Source organism: Dermacentor variabilis, chromosome 9 (genome assembly GCF_050947875.1).
Source record: "Dermacentor variabilis isolate Ectoservices chromosome 9, ASM5094787v1, whole genome shotgun sequence".
NCBI lineage: Eukaryota > Metazoa > Arthropoda > Arachnida > Ixodida > Ixodidae > Dermacentor > Dermacentor variabilis.
The window spans coordinates 141,969,472-141,985,651 of NC_134576.1; the positions used below are offsets into that span (position 1 = coordinate 141,969,472).

Here is a 16,180-nt window from a genome sequence, read left to right on the forward strand (position 1 = left end):
AGGTTCTGTGTATTATGTCAATATGCCGCAAAGTCAAGGAGCCCTGTTTCACTGTCTTTGCCTTGATGTTGTGCACACTAATAAATTTCTTTTTATTCATCGTGTAAGTTCAGCGTCGTGCGCTGGCGCGGCGGGTGAAAAACCATGCCCTCTTTTTGTTAGATTGTACGTTTTGGGCCCAGTAGAGGTATATCTAACCTCCCAACAGACTCCAGACGTCATACTATTACAAGAAACACGCTTGTCAGCTGATCAAAACTTTCATTGAAACAGCTACAGGTCTTTTCGATTGGCTAGACCTTCCATAAGTGATGGATTTGCTGTTTTCATTTCGTAAAAGTTATGTCATAAAGTAAAAATTTCACATCGAGCTTTATCTGCCGAGTGTGAAATCTTAACATTAGAAATAACTATTCCAGGGTGCTCTCTCTCTCTTACTCCACCTCCCCCTCCCCATGCGTAGTGTAGCAAACTGGACTCAGTCTGGTTAACCTCCCTGCCTTTCCTTCCTCCCTTCTTTCTCTCTTCTCTTTCTCTCTACTTTCCCGCTCGGGTACAACACATACGCTCACTTGATGTCGTAGTGATCCATTACAAAAAGAACATATGGTTTGCGGGTAACTTAAACCCACACCATGTGTCATGGCGTTTCCGCACTGGCTCATCTGGAATACGTTTATGAGATTGGGCTAATGTTAACAATGTTACATATTCAAATACTAAATTTGCCATTTTTGTGCGTTCGTAGTCGCGATCTGTCTTAGATGTGACATTTCCTAGCTCAGACGTTTCCATCTCTCCTTGGGCTGTGGTCGATGACGCCACTAATAGTGACCACCGTCCGACTGTGATTAATTTCTTTTCTTTAAATAATCATGCGCCGACATTTGTGGACTATTCAAAACGTAAAAGTACTTTACAGTCAACTTTGCCTTTTATGACAGGTATCGAAACAGATATTAAAGTGACGAACCTTTGTGCAGTTTTGAAACGTACCATTAAACAATCAGTTTGTAGTATCATCAACAAAAGGGGGTACTGAATGTCCATGGAGGAATAGTAATTGTGCATGAGATTATAGACGCCGGAAAGTTGCATGGAAGAAACTTTTTTTGAAACAGAGCCCTACTAAACGCTGCAATTTTTCTTATCGAAAGTGGTAATAAAAAAGCACCGTTCAGGTTTCTTCGCTTTCGCAAGGCTATTCCAGCGCACATAGATATTGACTCAGTTATTCGGTCACCAAAATAATTGTTTGAATCATTAAGTAATATTGCTTTAGGTATAGAAAAGCACTTTACAGCTCAGCTGCAGGTAAACTTTGTAGAGGCTCTGTCCGGGGATGATTTTATAGAGATAACAATGGAAGAACTTGAGCACGTTGTTCGGCTGCTCCTTGGCACAGCTCCGGGTCCAGATGGCCCTACAAGAAGCATGTTGAAGATATTTGACCTGTTCCCGCAAGACCACTGTAATATAGTTAACTACTCCCTCATGAACCGATGGATTCCTCCTGACTGAAAACTTGCAAAAATAATCCCCCTGATTAAAAAAATAGGGGGCGTGAATGCATATAGATAATACAAGACCAATCGCACTAACTTCGAATGTTAGGAAATGAATACAAAGGTTATTGCACATTCGTATCACGATATAGTTAACGGATAATACCTTATTTAGCCCCTGTCAGATTGGATTTAAACTCGGGTGCTCGATGTGGTGCGCGCATGTCGACTTAGAGGGACGCATCAAGCTCGGTAGGAGTTCCCCAGGGTTCTGTACTTCCTCATATTTTGTTTAACGTTTTATTAACCTCAATTCCATTGTGCGACAACGCATAAGACTATGTCTATGCAGACGACACAGCATTCTTCGAGTCTGCGAGTGATATTCACTCATTGCAAAGAACACTACAGTCGTACTTGAGAACGCTTGAAGATTGGTTTGCGGATATTGGAATGTTGCTTAATGTTAAGAAAAGTTAAGTTCCTTGATTGTTTTTCCTTTCTTTCTTTCAATGTATCGGGTAATAGCTCTCTCTAGTACTGTCAGGAAATAATTCCGCAAGTTGACTTTATGAAGTATCTATGTGTAATATATGATGCAACTGAGCTGGCAAAATCACATTGATCATGTTAAATTTAGGGCAAAACGCGCTGTTGGCATGATAAGAAATTTTGGCTGACATTTCTCTGGGCTACGCAGGGACACTGATAATGATTTATCGTATGTATTTATACGTCGAGCCGACACTGGAATTTTGGTGCCAGCAACCAGCATGCAGGATTAACCCCTCGTTCTCCTGAAGCGGGAGGCTCTTCATAATAGTCTTGCGTTTACCAAAATTTGTCGCTAACAATGTTTTATATCAAGAAGCTCGAATGCGTTCCCTGGAGATTCCGCATTCTAAGATCAAAACCTATTTTAACGTTTACGATTCTTGATTGTGACGATCACAATTTGCATTTATTAATGAAACGAGAACATATTTCGACGAGAGCATTGGTCCCGCTCACATACACTTCAGGTTTTGTTTGTTCAAGCTGAGCTAGAGCCATGAAACGTTAATGCACGCGAGGTCATTTGCCCTGACGAGACCTTGCCTAATATAAAGATTGAATTTGTTGATACATTTTCATCCTATGCCAAACTTGTGCGCACTACATATTTAAATAGAATGTTACGAGATCCTTTAAAGCAATTCGGAATAGTTAATGTGATCACCACTGGCGCATGAACTGAATGACGAGAAAGCGAGTGTGGCTATTTTTTTACCCTAGTCACTAACCTGATAATATGCACTATGCCTTCCGGATTTTACACCCATATTTCTGGCTGAACTATCAGCAATTATTCTAGCTCTTCGAAAACTTCCTTTAATTTATTCAACAGTAGCTATAGTGACTGATTCACTCACTGTCAGTATGCACATCACTCACTTCAGCTTCAGATACTACTGTAGGAAATACATTTAAATCATTAGTCCCTCGAAAGTTAAGTCTGGTGCGATTAGTATAGGTTCCAGACCACCATGGTATATCCTTAAATGAAATGACTGACACAATTGCGCGTATATCTCTTGATGGACCAGTTATGTCCGTTATGCCTACCTCGGCTTACATCACTACGGCTAGGTTTAGAAAATTTTGCAAAACTGAAAATGTCAATGGCGTAATTTAATCATTCGCTTTTTTCATTAAACAAGAAGTGGTGCTCCACAAGCAAATCAGAAAAAAAAATTCTATAACAAAGTTATGCTGCCGCATCCCACCATTAAATTTTTACCTGTAAATGCACGGTCTGGCATCGACCCCTCTGTCTTACCTGCCAGGAACCTGAGAACATTGACGATTCTTTACTAACATGCCATCGATTAAAAAAATTACAGGAATAGATTCGAATTTTCAATCCGGAAATTCAGTATTTCTTTAAATACTCATAATATATCCTCTTCTCCAGGGCTTCCTCATTGGGCTTTAGCCAAAGGAACATCTGCTAGGCCGTTTGCGACTACCTCTGTGACACAAGAAGGCTACCATGTTAAGTCTCGAAATCAGTAATGGCATAGCTCATTAAATTGTTGATCGTGTGTTTCAAATTATTCTAATACCACCAAAAATACCAGTTTGCTGTTTATATATACTTAAGTTTATTCATATATTGGCCAAGTAAATCTATTTCCTAATTATAAGTTCTACCTCACCCTGACTTACTTTTTCGTTTGAGTTTTTGTCTCTCCTTTCCCTTTAACTACAGACTCCTTGGTAAATCCCTCGTCGTGGGTAATCAACGCAAGTAAACGCCACAAGCAAGCAAGGAAGAAAGCAAGGTAGCCGGCATGGGGGGGGGGGGGGGGGGGAGGGGCGAGGGTACATGTAGGGCGCTCTCAACCACCCATTGTCACTCAGCAAGATACCCAGTTACTTATCGGGCAGCTTCCATCAGCGATAGAGGTACGAACATGTGCTAAAATATTAGGAATGGATTTATTTACTTATGGCATTTGTCCTTTTTTCCTTCTTTTTAGGGATCAGTGTTTAGGTGTGCGGAGGTGTCACATTTGGTTGTTCTATTCACGATTATTTTTAATGGAAATTTCTTTCCTTTAGAAGTAAATTTCAGTATCCGGAATTGTGCTGCTTCCAGTCCCGATATGCGAAATCTCTGCGAAATTCGTACTCTGCGGAATCGCCTCACGAATGCGTACTTTACCATGTCTGCCGCGTAAGACGATAATTGGTTCCAAGCACTTTTCCCCCTTCCCAAACGCGACTAATCTAAGGCTATCTGATGAAAAGAAAACGTTCGTCACGTCGCATTGCATATAAAATCGAGACCGTCCCAGTTTATCACGTTGCAGCAAGCGCTTTGAGTCGCTCTTTAAACCACCTTCTGGATCGGCTCATATTACAGTTCTTTCCTTCGCAGCAAAGATCGCTACGTATACGGTCTGTGCGATAGCGTCCCGCGTCCGGGAATTAGCCCATGTCGTAATGAAATAGGTTGTAGCTTTTTATGACCGGAGCACACGCGCACACGCGCACGCACACACACACACACGCACACACACACACACTAGCAAAATGATTCACATAACATCGATTCCTACAGTGTTTGGGATGCACTTCTTTAAAATAAATGTTTATATGAATATCGTAGCTCACTGGATTGATCCCTTTGTTGCCTTTCGCAAAATAAATCGCATAAATCCTCATGGGAACAATCATGGCAATGATGGGAACAACTACTGGGCTGGGCATGTTACAATGGAGGCAATGGCAATTTTCAAATTTTATTTGCATGAACGTTACCTATAAATCTGATCACTAAATGCCCAAACGTCAATACGAGCGTGTACTTATTGAAGCTATGAACAAGGCTGTTACCTTCAAGCGTGTGAATACGCACATTTAAATACCGATACCGATACGCGAGTTTGTGCTTCCGCTTGGAGCGCTCCTGCGCAACGGTGCGGAGTATAGAGGGACCACAGTTACCAAGTTCACGTTGTGGCTTCGCGTCCACGTGGCTTCCAGTGCTTATGAGCATGGCCTCTGATATCTAGCAATATTGGTTTCAGAGGCAATGTCAATATGGCTAATGTTCAGTTCAATATCGAACAAATACTGATTTCACTGCTTCGCAGCAGCGTACTGCTCTGAAAAGAAGTGCAGCCGTCCGCGCAACGGACGTCGCGGGATGACGAGGCGCAAACAGCGGGCGTCTCCGTTCACACGAACGAGGAGTTCGCGCCGCCGAAGAAGACGCCAGATACGGTGTGGCGAGCGTGATCGCGCAGCGTCGTTTTAATAGTGTCGTTAAAAGAGAGCGCGCGTATGTACAAGAGTGGGGGGTGCGTTGCACGGCGAGGAGGAGGAGGAGGCTAGCTTCGCAGGCGGAAGGCGACCGCGGCGAAGACGAGGAAGACGGCGCACCAGGCGCCCGAGACGACGAAGCCGAGCCAGACTTCGGTGTGAGTGATGCCCCAGCCGCGAGACAGGATGCAGCGCAGCGACTCGGTGGGGATGGTCTGCGGCAGGCCGTAGCTCAGGTAGCGCATGTAGTACGGCATCGCCTGCGTCGGCCACACCACGCCTGCGATGCAGAAAGGGGGTTACTCACGTGGTTGAACAAAACGGGTCGAGTCTCAACTTAGTCGGCACACAAAGCGCGGTGCATAAAATGATGCGATCCGATGCAAGACCAGTCGGACGAACAGGCCTGTCTGACAGCTTGCCATCACTCGGAACAGCCATGTCATTGCAATTATATGGACACTCGAGGCGAATTTTCGCAGTCGTCGTTGCCGTGAGGCTGCGCATATACTGTATGTTGTATGCTTATCCGTACCGTATATGCAGGTTATGTTGCTACACTGTCCAATCGCTAAAGTTGCTCTTACCCAGTCTTACGCTCTAGACTAAATTATTCCTCAGAATTTTTGAAAATGACAGCCCGCAAACAAATGTCATGAAACGTAACATTCGCAGCTCCTACCATTTATTGCAAACATTCTCAGACCATTAAATATTAAAAGTGCAAAAACAATGTAAGTGCTCAAACCAGGAAATTTTACTGGCGTGCTTCGTTACAGGTGACGGTGCCTGTGCGATGTCATTACAAGCCCTACATGGCGTGTTAAAAAGCTTTTATAAGGGTGCGAGAAATTTTAGCGCACCAACGTATGTCACGTCCACGTTATTACGTACAGTTAGAACACCATCTGAAAAGTTCAAGCACAACGCTACACCTCGCTATCGCAGTCAGTGCTTTGGGGCGAAACTGCAAATTTTTGTTATGTGCCGTCCGACGAATCGCACGGTTTTCGACGCACACTGCCGGAGGCATGTTACCAAGCAACCTCAGCTACTGCATGAGATAAGTCGAATTTTGTCGCCGCTACATCTTGAAACAGATTGGAAACAGTTTGGATGCGGTTGATGTATCTAGTCGCACATCGGTTCGCACATGAAGTGTTACCGTCTGTCTTCTGCTCTGATCTGGAATACCGACGGCCGACAGGAAAAGAGCGCGGTTGGTTCGATGCACTGAATGGTCCACATAGCGGTACGAAATGTTTAGCTAGCCTAAGCAGAATGGTCCAGATGCATCGAATGGCCTTTACAAGGAGACGAAATAGAATGCTGGGCTAAGCTATATCCCGGTATTTTAAACTGGCGGAGTAGCTATACATCTCGGCAGCCCATTTTCTTGCGAACATGTAGCTTGTCCACATGACACAGTGCGCAGGACCCGTTTAAGGCTATGAAGTGCTCACTGGCTTTCTTGTATACGTTTCACGCGCTGCAAGTGTACAGACGAGACCGCGAGCTGATCATCGACATCGAAAGGCGACAAGTAAGACTGACCGCTGAGCAGCAGGTTCGGGTAGAAAGAGCCGAGGGCGAGCATGATGGCCGAGTTCTCCTCAACACACATGGAGGAGATGACGAGGCCGTAGATCATGCCACAGCAGCCCTGCAACAGTGTCAGGAGCACGACCCACACGAAGGGGCCCCGCGACGGGATCTCGAACACGATGAAGGTGAAGACCAGTAGTCCTGCCACTTGCACGAACATCACCAGGAACTGGCAGATCACGTGCGACAGGATCACCTCGAACGGCCGTACGCCTGGAAACGCCGAGCGCGAAGCCAGCGTCAGTGCAACGATGATAGTGATTCGCTTCACGCTAGCTGCTAGTGAAGATTAGATTCTGGAGTTTTACGTTCCAAAATTACGATGAGGCACGGCGTAGAGCACGGATGACTGGGTGCATGGTAAAGAAGCCCAGGTGGTCAAAATTAATCTTGTGCACAGGAGTTTTTGCATTTCGCCCCCATCGAAATGCGGTCGCCTCTAGTGAAGGCCTTTCAGGACGTCTCTGAGCCTTAAAACAAGTCAAGATGACCCTGTAAGCATGACAGTGACCAAGACAGTCTGGCGCACTCAATATATTTCGGGAAGCCCGAGGCTGATCAATTTAAACGTTCTGTCATAATAAATGCCCCACGCGTTATTCCACAGACTTGTAAAGTTAAGCCATGATGGCATGCTGCGTATGGGAAATTGCCTTCAAGTACCAGTTATTTTTCAGTTCTTTAATCTCTGATGTCTGCTTGTGGCTTTGAGGACATTGAGGTCAAAAGTGTCTTACTACAGCTTTTGACAAAGTTACAACGTATTAAAGTTTTTATCGGGGCCCTGTTTGCACACACATCGCGACATAGACGAAAAAAAAAGAAAGAGTCGAGGAGAGAAGTGTACTCACCGGCCACCCAACTTCTCTCAAGGAGGCCCTCCTTTTGCTCAGATACTATGGAAATGGCTGTGAGGCCTACGGCCATGATGTAAGTGATGCTGATGATGATTCCAGGAGCCATGAATTCTGTGAAGCTAGGCTTGTCCACGCCGTAGACGGGGGCTTTGATCTGCAAGAAACAGCGAAGAATTGTCGCCTGTAGTGCTTATTTAAGAATTAGACATCCGGCTACACCTAAGCCTGATGAAAGTCGTTCCATCTTGTAGAAATTCAGAGGAGAAAAAAATTGTGCCGTTCCCACGGACGGCGGGAATTGATGTTATGCGAATGATTTTAAATGTAGCTGGCTATACGGAATTGTTTGGTGTTCCGCAAAACGTCAAGAGGTGTTAATGTCACGCATGCAGGAATGCCATGTCATGCCATATGAATTATATCCAGGTAAAGAAACGACCACGACGGCATCACGACCACTAGCCCATACCTAGTGGTCCAAGCTAATAAGGAACTTGGGTTACTGGATCTGCCTGAATGAGGCAAAGAATGCTTTTCATCAAAACGACCCGGGAGACACGGATGGAGGAAGAATATTGGCCTTTATTTCATTTAATTTCAAATTAGATGTGGGATTCAAACTCCAGAAACTACACAGAGGGTTACAAAGGACGCCGTTGTGGACGGCCCCGGGTTATTTGTCTTTTTTCTTCACCAACTGGGGTTCGGTAATCTGCATAGAAAGCATAGTACAGGAGCGTTCCTGCACTCCACCTCATCGCAATTTGGGCGCCGCGGCAGGGAATCTAACACGGAACCTCGTTCATAGTAGCTCAACGCCATAAAGACCGAGCTACAATGGCGAATATCTTAGTTTTGTATTTTTGTCACCATTTTACACGTATATTTATGTCTGAAATGTAAGCAAACATGCATTCTCGTGTAGAGAAAGCATAAAAGTGAGTGACTGAAATTCAAGTCGCCCTATTCGTCTTCCGAGCAGGATGCGACATGAGGGCACTGAAGAACAGAAGCAACTTTAGAAACAAAGCAGGAATGAACGCGCCGTAGGGATGCGTTCTTAGAAGACACGCCTTCCATAGAAATGTCCTTGTTCGGAGTAGTCGGATAAAATTGTGTGGAGTATTCAACTCGCAGGCTTCGTAAGAGTGGTCTTCAACAAACTGCTGCCACATGCTTTTGTACTGTCACACAGAGCATAAATGGACACCAATAGGGAATAGTTGTGCTTAGGCCAGTGTCGTTAGACCAGTGTTTTTTAAAACAGCGAGCTACAAACATTTGCTAGAGACAGATTTTAAAGCGCTCCAAAATGAGAACTCGGTAATACACCTGGTTATTTTTTTCTTCTTGTAGCCCGAATAGCACAAGGACGTAGAACAGGGACACACCGGTGCTACACGTAGCGCCTGTGTATGTCCTTATTATTCTATGTCCTTGTGCTATTTGCGCTGCAAGAAAAATCTGCGAAATGTTACACCAACAAGCGCCAAATATCTAAACTGATGTAATGCACCTGGTTTTAAGTCTAACAGCATTTGAGCATAATAAAGTTTAGCGCGAATTATTGTGGCCGTAAAAAGTTAAAGGGTGTTCTCAAGCACTTAAGAGTGAATGCAGCACGTCTGAACGGTCACTAAGTTTTCTTACCAATAATTTTTATGAACGAGATTGAAGAGAACATATCCGCGTTTCCATTAGTGATGAAATGTGAAATATAGGAAATATAGAAAATGCAGGAAGCGCATGGGTGCGCTGATTTGTGGCTAGGGACAGGTGAGCACGAAGAACATCTCTATAAATATGTTGTAATGTCAACTCGAACACCCACCGTATTAGCGTTTTGTCATTGGCGAATTCTTTATCCTAGTTTTCGGTTTCATTTACAGATCTTGATGGTTACATGTTCGAAATGTTTGCGCGAGAACTGTGTGGGTGCAAGATTTTCTCCGGGTGGTGCGACTATAGTGCACGTAGCGCGTATTGGAGAATGTGTATATAGCATCTTGTACGATAGCATTTTCATCTGCCATCTACCTTTCCTTTCCCTTCTCTCCATCTTCTGGCCCGCCTCTCCTCCTTTAGCTTCATTAAAACGACCCCTCCTGTACCATGCATACAAAGTACGCAAAGCCATCTTTCGTTCTGTACAGACGTTACGCAAAACTCTACCGGAGGGTTTCCTCGCTTATCTCTTCACAGAACTCTCACTGCCTATATTGAAGGAGCCAATAAAGCTGGTGCAGGTCGCTGTTCAAGGCAGCACTGTAGCGGACAGAAGAGGGCAGCACCAGCTTGCCTCTGTCAAACTCAATGTCTTGTGCAGAAATGTCCTGTTGGTCTTTTCCGGTGTTGGACGAGATATTCGACGTATACGAAAACGACCACCACCGGAATTTCGCCCAGTGTTCATAGGTGTAAATTTTAACTTAACACCGAAGACTGTGCGGTTCCATAAATACATGCTGAGCTAGAGCACGGCGGACGCAAAGAAAAACAGTGGCTGGGGTTCAACGTGGCTTGAACCTAGATACACGAGCGAAAGCGCTGTTAGGCATGGTTAGACACGGTTCTTCAGTGCTTCCCGGCGAGCTATATCAGCCGGATGCTCAGACTATAAGCCCGGCGCCTGCGGCGAAGAGTTGGCGCGCTCGCACCGGCGCGTGCTTCATCCACGGCGAGACTGAGCGACCGCAGCCGAAGCAACTGTTTAACCCTCGTCTAGTCCCATGGTACACAGCGGCGATGCTCGAGCGAGTGCAGCTGCGACGCTTCTCCGCAGCTGATCAGGTGACGTGACGTCACACCTTCACACATGCGCGCCGGCGACTGAATGTCAAACGCGCGCCGAGATTGACCTAGGGAGTCGTACCTAGAGTATATAGTAAAGCTTTCTACTCTAAAAATTGGAGTACGCTTAAGCTTCGCCTTCAAGAGTGGAACGCGATGGCATTCAAAGATGCCTAGCTGCTTCTCCCGCTTCCCAGGTACTGCAGTTTTATGTAACCGCAATGTTTACCGCGATACGCTGGCGGCGAACGCTATGCATGAAGGCGAGCATTCTGGTAATAACGCGGCCCCTTGCGTGGGCTGATCCCGAAGGTAGTGCCACAGCCGTGCCAAAAAAATTGCATCATTTTCAGGTTTCTGTTTAGCACTCTTAGGTTTAATATAAGAAGATTTAACACATAAAATTTAACATAAAAGGCACGCGCTGTCGGTGTTTTTTGTTTCATGACATTTGTTTGTGGGCTGTCATTCTCAAAATTCCGAGGAATAACAGTCAAGAATGCAAGACAAGGTATGCGCAACTTTAGTGATAGTATGATGTGGCAATATAACTCGAATATTCCACGTGTCATATAACAAGGCGTGGCATGTACATATACCTAAATATACACGGCAGTTCTCGCTCGCTAACGGACAGCTGTGCCGGCGCCGACACCGGACTTTCTGCGACACGGGGCCTTTAACGCTATCACGTCAAAATAAATGTGTGCACGAATAGCAGAGGCCTTACCACGACTGGTAGTTGGGCGAGGGCAGGGTTCTTGTTCATCCTGATTAGAATGTCTGCCGAGAACGAGCTGAACGCCTCGAAGATGGTCTTCTGCAGTGTGTACCCGATCTGTTGGTCTGTTGAGAGAAAAAGGCACAGTACGTTTATGCACTTGGCTTCACGGGGCGATGGATCACTCATCAACGCGCGGTTCGAGCTGTCGCCACATCTCATGACTTCAAAGCACACAGCGCCATGTAGTATATAACATATAAGATAGAAGATGCGGTTTTTAGAAGCAATTATTTTGCTCCGAGTGGGGCGCTCCCGTTTAATTTCGATCACGTATAGGGTTCTTTGATGTGCATCCAAAGCCGCGGTACACGAGCGTCCTTGCATTGCAGCCCCATTGAAATGCAATCGCCGCAGCCGGAAATCGAACCCACAACCTCGCGCTCAGCTGCAGAATGAGTCACTGTTATATAAAGAAAAGTTTATAGCGCGTAATATCGATTTCGATTACAACGACAATTGTGGCTCAGCGTATTAACAAGCAGAGACTTACACGCGTTTTCTTATTTTATTAGAAAGCTTGCATTGGGGCACAAACGCGGATATCACGCGTACGTATTGTCGCCGATTCTCTGTCGTCATGTGACGCGTTGTAGTGACGGCGCTTCCGCGACAATATGAACACAGAGTGTGTTCTCTTCAGTGAAGTCCCGCAGCGGCCTATATGGTGGGGACTACAGTGGGGACCATACATTCACAGATGGTTAGCAGTTGAACTCTCGTTCTATTATTAATTTCGCCGACATTAACCCTTATGAGCCTCCGGGATAGCACATCACACACACGAGCACAAAAGACAAAAGTTATACTTCAGCTCGGTAACTCCGTACAGTGCAACGAAAGCTACGGGTCGCGCGTCAGCCAATCAGAACTAAGAACCAGAAGAAGCGCTCTTCCATTGTCCGTAGCTGAGCGTCCTCTGGACGACGCCGACTGAATGACAGCTTTATACGAAGGGGATTAGTAGCCCACTATGGGCGAGCGGTTATGCAAAGCCGGCTGGCCCGACTGGCTGACAAGACCCCAGCTTTCACTGCACTAGCGGCGCTTACACGAATGCGACAGCATCACGGTAATTACTTTGCGACAACTTTTGCATGTGTTGCATTCTTCCACGTCGATTTTTGTACCACCACAGGGTGGAGGAGAGCACACCGCGGCAGCCGTCTCTCTACCTCAATGCGACGCGCCAGCACCTACATGTAGCGCGTGAGACGACCTACCCCGTCTCGAACTACCCTCTCCTGTCGCATCAATGCGTTTCACCTCGCATTATCGTCGTTTATACGAATGCGATGGTTAGAAATTTAAGGCGTATAAATAATTCGCGAGAATTTCGAATACGCTTGTCATTGAATATTAGATATTCGATAACATTCATGACCGTTTTAAATATTCGAAACATTGATATGCGTTTGTGCTGTTCCGAAGAACATCGAATGTACAGATTATAGACCAAGTGAGCATAATTACCGCCATACGATGAATTTGCAATGAGAAATGAGCTTCATAAACGTTAATACAACAATCGACAAGGTGTCTGAAGCCAGAAGGAACCAAGTGCCGCTAATGTATTACAGCATAAAATGTAGCGCTTGTGGAAACACACACACACGCACGTTTTTCTGCTCGGGGATCACAAACAAGGCCAACAGCAACATATGTATTCCTGTCCGAAAAATGTAACCCTTTCCATAGAAGAATTTTGATTCTAGCGAACATTTCTTGTGCGTGCGTGCCTTGTGTGTAAAGTGATGAATTGTGCCTATAATGCTCTCACTGTGTTAAATTTGGTACGGCTTGATTATTTCATAGGGTCATTACACCGCAAATTGTTATTTACTCATATTAGCGAGCTTTAGCGTGTCCGGTAATCGGGTATATGCAGGCAGATCAGGCAGCATGAGCGGGGGCGTAAACGTGAGCAAAAACATTCCCGCGAAAAATTTTTCTGCTGTCACTGCAATGTATGCAGTGCCTTGCATTGGAGACTTTCTTATTAGAATGCCATTGCATCAGGTACCACAACTGTAAATAATATTCCGCTCCTGCCTGGGCCACATGATGGTGTGCAACATTCCATAAATAATTAGAAGTGCAGAAGGATGCACCATTCCCATTGTAGCTGAACAGAAAGACGCACTGGTGGCGCGCACACACACACTAGCGACAAATTATCCTCTTGAGCACTAAGCCGCCAAACTGTTGCACAATGCGTGGCTTCCGAGATGCGAGACAGTGCGCGCACTCACTGGTCATGTCCAGGTAGACGTTGATGCTGCTGTCCTCGATGGTGCGGTTGTCGGCGTTCACTCCCAGGAAGAAGCGGTAGTGCAACGCAGCCGAGAAGTTGGCCCCGATGGCGATGACGCCCCACGAACTGCCCTTCCGCACCGAGTCTAGCGCCGAGTCGAGGTCCGGGTACGGAATCTGCGTCGATGAAGGAGAAGCATTGTGTCCGTGCGGCGAAATACCGGCAACAACGGGCAGAGAAAGTCGCTTGTAGTGGCCTAACTGTGTCGCCATATGAAATTATTTTGGTATCTATCGTATTCCCTAGTAAAAAGGCGTAGACCATTTGCTAGTGGCTGCGAACACTCGTTATTTTCATTTTAACCGAGCAATGTGGGAAAATGCTGTTTTTAGAAGTTTCATTTCTCCGTCTTGGCTTGTCACTATACTTCGCCAGCCATCCTCTCCCTCGGGAGGTCTTTGCTGGAATGAAGCCGTAGGAACGCTTTAATCGAAGTTTAAGACTTCACAGGGTACACAAAACGATTACCTTAATAAATTTCCAAATTATCTTCATTTTAAATCTGTTTAAAAAGTAACAACTTTCTTCTAATTTTGGCGCCTTTTCTCTCTTAACCACACTAATAGATAAATTTTATTTTGGTTGTAATCGTATTAAAAAATGGCAGTGGCTTAGCTCGGCTATGCCAGGATATACGTAGTGAAAGCTAAGGCATAGCATGGTTAGCCTTGGTTAATCTTGATTGCGAGTCCAGGTTAGCCTGGTTGTCTAGCTATGTTGCGGCGTTTAGCCAGTCGTTCGGCGCGCTGTTCATCTGTTTCCTGGGCGATTCGTTTCCTCTTCATCTCGTTCCGATGTCTATTCCAGGCCTCCTCCTGCTTATCAGAATTGTCGCCGTCCATACTGCCGCCTCAACTGTGGTTGCGGCGCACGCGAGCTCTCCTTTTCAATCCTCCGACATGTTATCAGGCATGCGACGCAGCTGGCGAAGCGAGCGGAGGCGAACGCAACGATGAGGAACGCGGTGTGACGTCATGTGCCTCCTTGGAGCACGGAAACGGAGAAATCGCAAGTTCGTGGCCAGTAATGCTTTCGCTTTAAGAGGCTGCTAACATTTACAGGAATGATTTTAGAGAGACCATGAATTGTCTATCGACTATCGAGCATTCGCCGTGCCCGCATTCACTGTTTTCTGCACTTGTTCGCCCATCCGCATTCTCTCCGGTGCCGCGCTTTAGCTCGTTCACATTCAAGTGGGATCGCTGCGTTTTGCCTGCACCAAAACTGACCGCAATGACGTAAAGCCTTCGTGGCATCATGTCTTGCAGTCTGGCAAGGGAGGCGTCGTTACCTGACTTAGCGTAGTGTTGTCTATCCGCTGCAGGAAGGCCACCGACAGGAGCGGATGTGTCTCCTGGTTGACGACGGCCACTTGCAGCTCGAACGGGTCAGACCCGATGCATAAGCAGAACAGCACCACTTGTATCGACGGCACAAGGAATGTGAACAGCAGCACCCTGAAACAATGCAAGAAAACAGCTTGCTCAGTTCTTTTTCTGTGGTGTCAGAAGGCGCGTCTAGATGAAAGCGTATAATGCGACTAGTTTTTGTACAAGCATTAAAACATAACATTGCGTGGCCGCCTTATACCGATACCAGCTCGTAAGGTTCACGCGAAAGAGGAAGCTGAACAGCACTGGGGACAAACTTGGTGGTGCGATGCGCTCAGTGGGGCTAGCTTTTTCCAAGTTCTGTAACGTGGTGGCACGGTAAAGCTCTGTGGGCACACCAAAGAATTAATTTACACACTACATTCCTACCTTGAGCGTACAGCGCTCTGGAAAAGGCGTCTGGTAACTATTTTTTTTTACAGTGGAGCTGCTAGAACCTCGCTGGGTTTCTTTTGACATCAGCGGCTTCGCCGAGCTGGGGTTGGCTAGGGTGCCTCGATGTTCTCCTCGCCCACCGCTCCGTACAGAGTGGAGACAACCGCGGCGTCTACTATGGCGTTGGCCACGCGAATCGCGGAAGCCGTAGTAGACGCCTTTGGCGGACGCGGTATAGGAACGCGTACGGCACTCGTGTGAGGTTTGATACTACATTACTGGCCTTCCCCCAGCTCCACTGGTCTGTGATGTTTGCGATAGCAGATCCACGCATAATGTTTTTCTTCGGTTTACTTTTCCTTTCTATCCATACTAATGCGTAAATTGGGTGCTCTGGCAGTTGACACCCTTTGAAGTGCATCCGACCGAGATAACCTTAAGTTTCATCAGCCGGGTGAATTTTTTTCAATGATTATCGCACAATGCTCCTTTGTATAACACCAGTTTTGTTCGTATTTAGAATCGGTAAAAATGGAGGAATTATCTAGCTGGTCGGTTCATTGGCTGGTAGGTTTTGATCCCCCGAAGCCACGCCTGAGTGGGGACATTGTAGGAGAGGGATTCGAGTTCATTTCGACAACCTGCTTGCGACAAATGACGAACAAGTGGAGAGTAAGAAATATGGCTTCGAATTTATTTTGATGACATGGCGCAGTGAATGTATGTACTAGTGTGAAGAAGTAAACAAAAAG

At 46.0% G+C, this 16,180-nt stretch overlaps 1 protein-coding gene across 3 annotated transcripts in view; it reads right to left on the reverse strand.

The window, feature by feature from the left end:
* Positions 1 to 5,285: 5,285 nt before the first annotated feature.
* The window catches only part of LOC142557708 (ABC transporter G family member 23-like), a 76,017-nt gene continuing 65,122 nt past the window's right edge, over positions 5,286 to 16,180 (reverse strand). For all 3 annotated transcript variants that reach the window (XM_075669751.1, XM_075669750.1, XM_075669749.1), the window contains 6 exons: positions 14,954 to 15,119; positions 13,601 to 13,778; positions 11,298 to 11,413; positions 7,772 to 7,931; positions 6,870 to 7,133; positions 5,286 to 5,595 (listed from right to left, as the gene is read on the reverse strand). In XM_075669751.1, the coding sequence (XP_075525866.1) occupies positions 5,384 to 5,595; positions 6,870 to 7,133; positions 7,772 to 7,931; positions 11,298 to 11,413; positions 13,601 to 13,778; positions 14,954 to 15,119 (1,096 nt within the window). In that variant the 3' untranslated portion in view covers positions 5,286 to 5,383. The remainder of the gene's footprint in view (positions 5,596 to 6,869; positions 7,134 to 7,771; positions 7,932 to 11,297; positions 11,414 to 13,600; positions 13,779 to 14,953; positions 15,120 to 16,180) is intronic.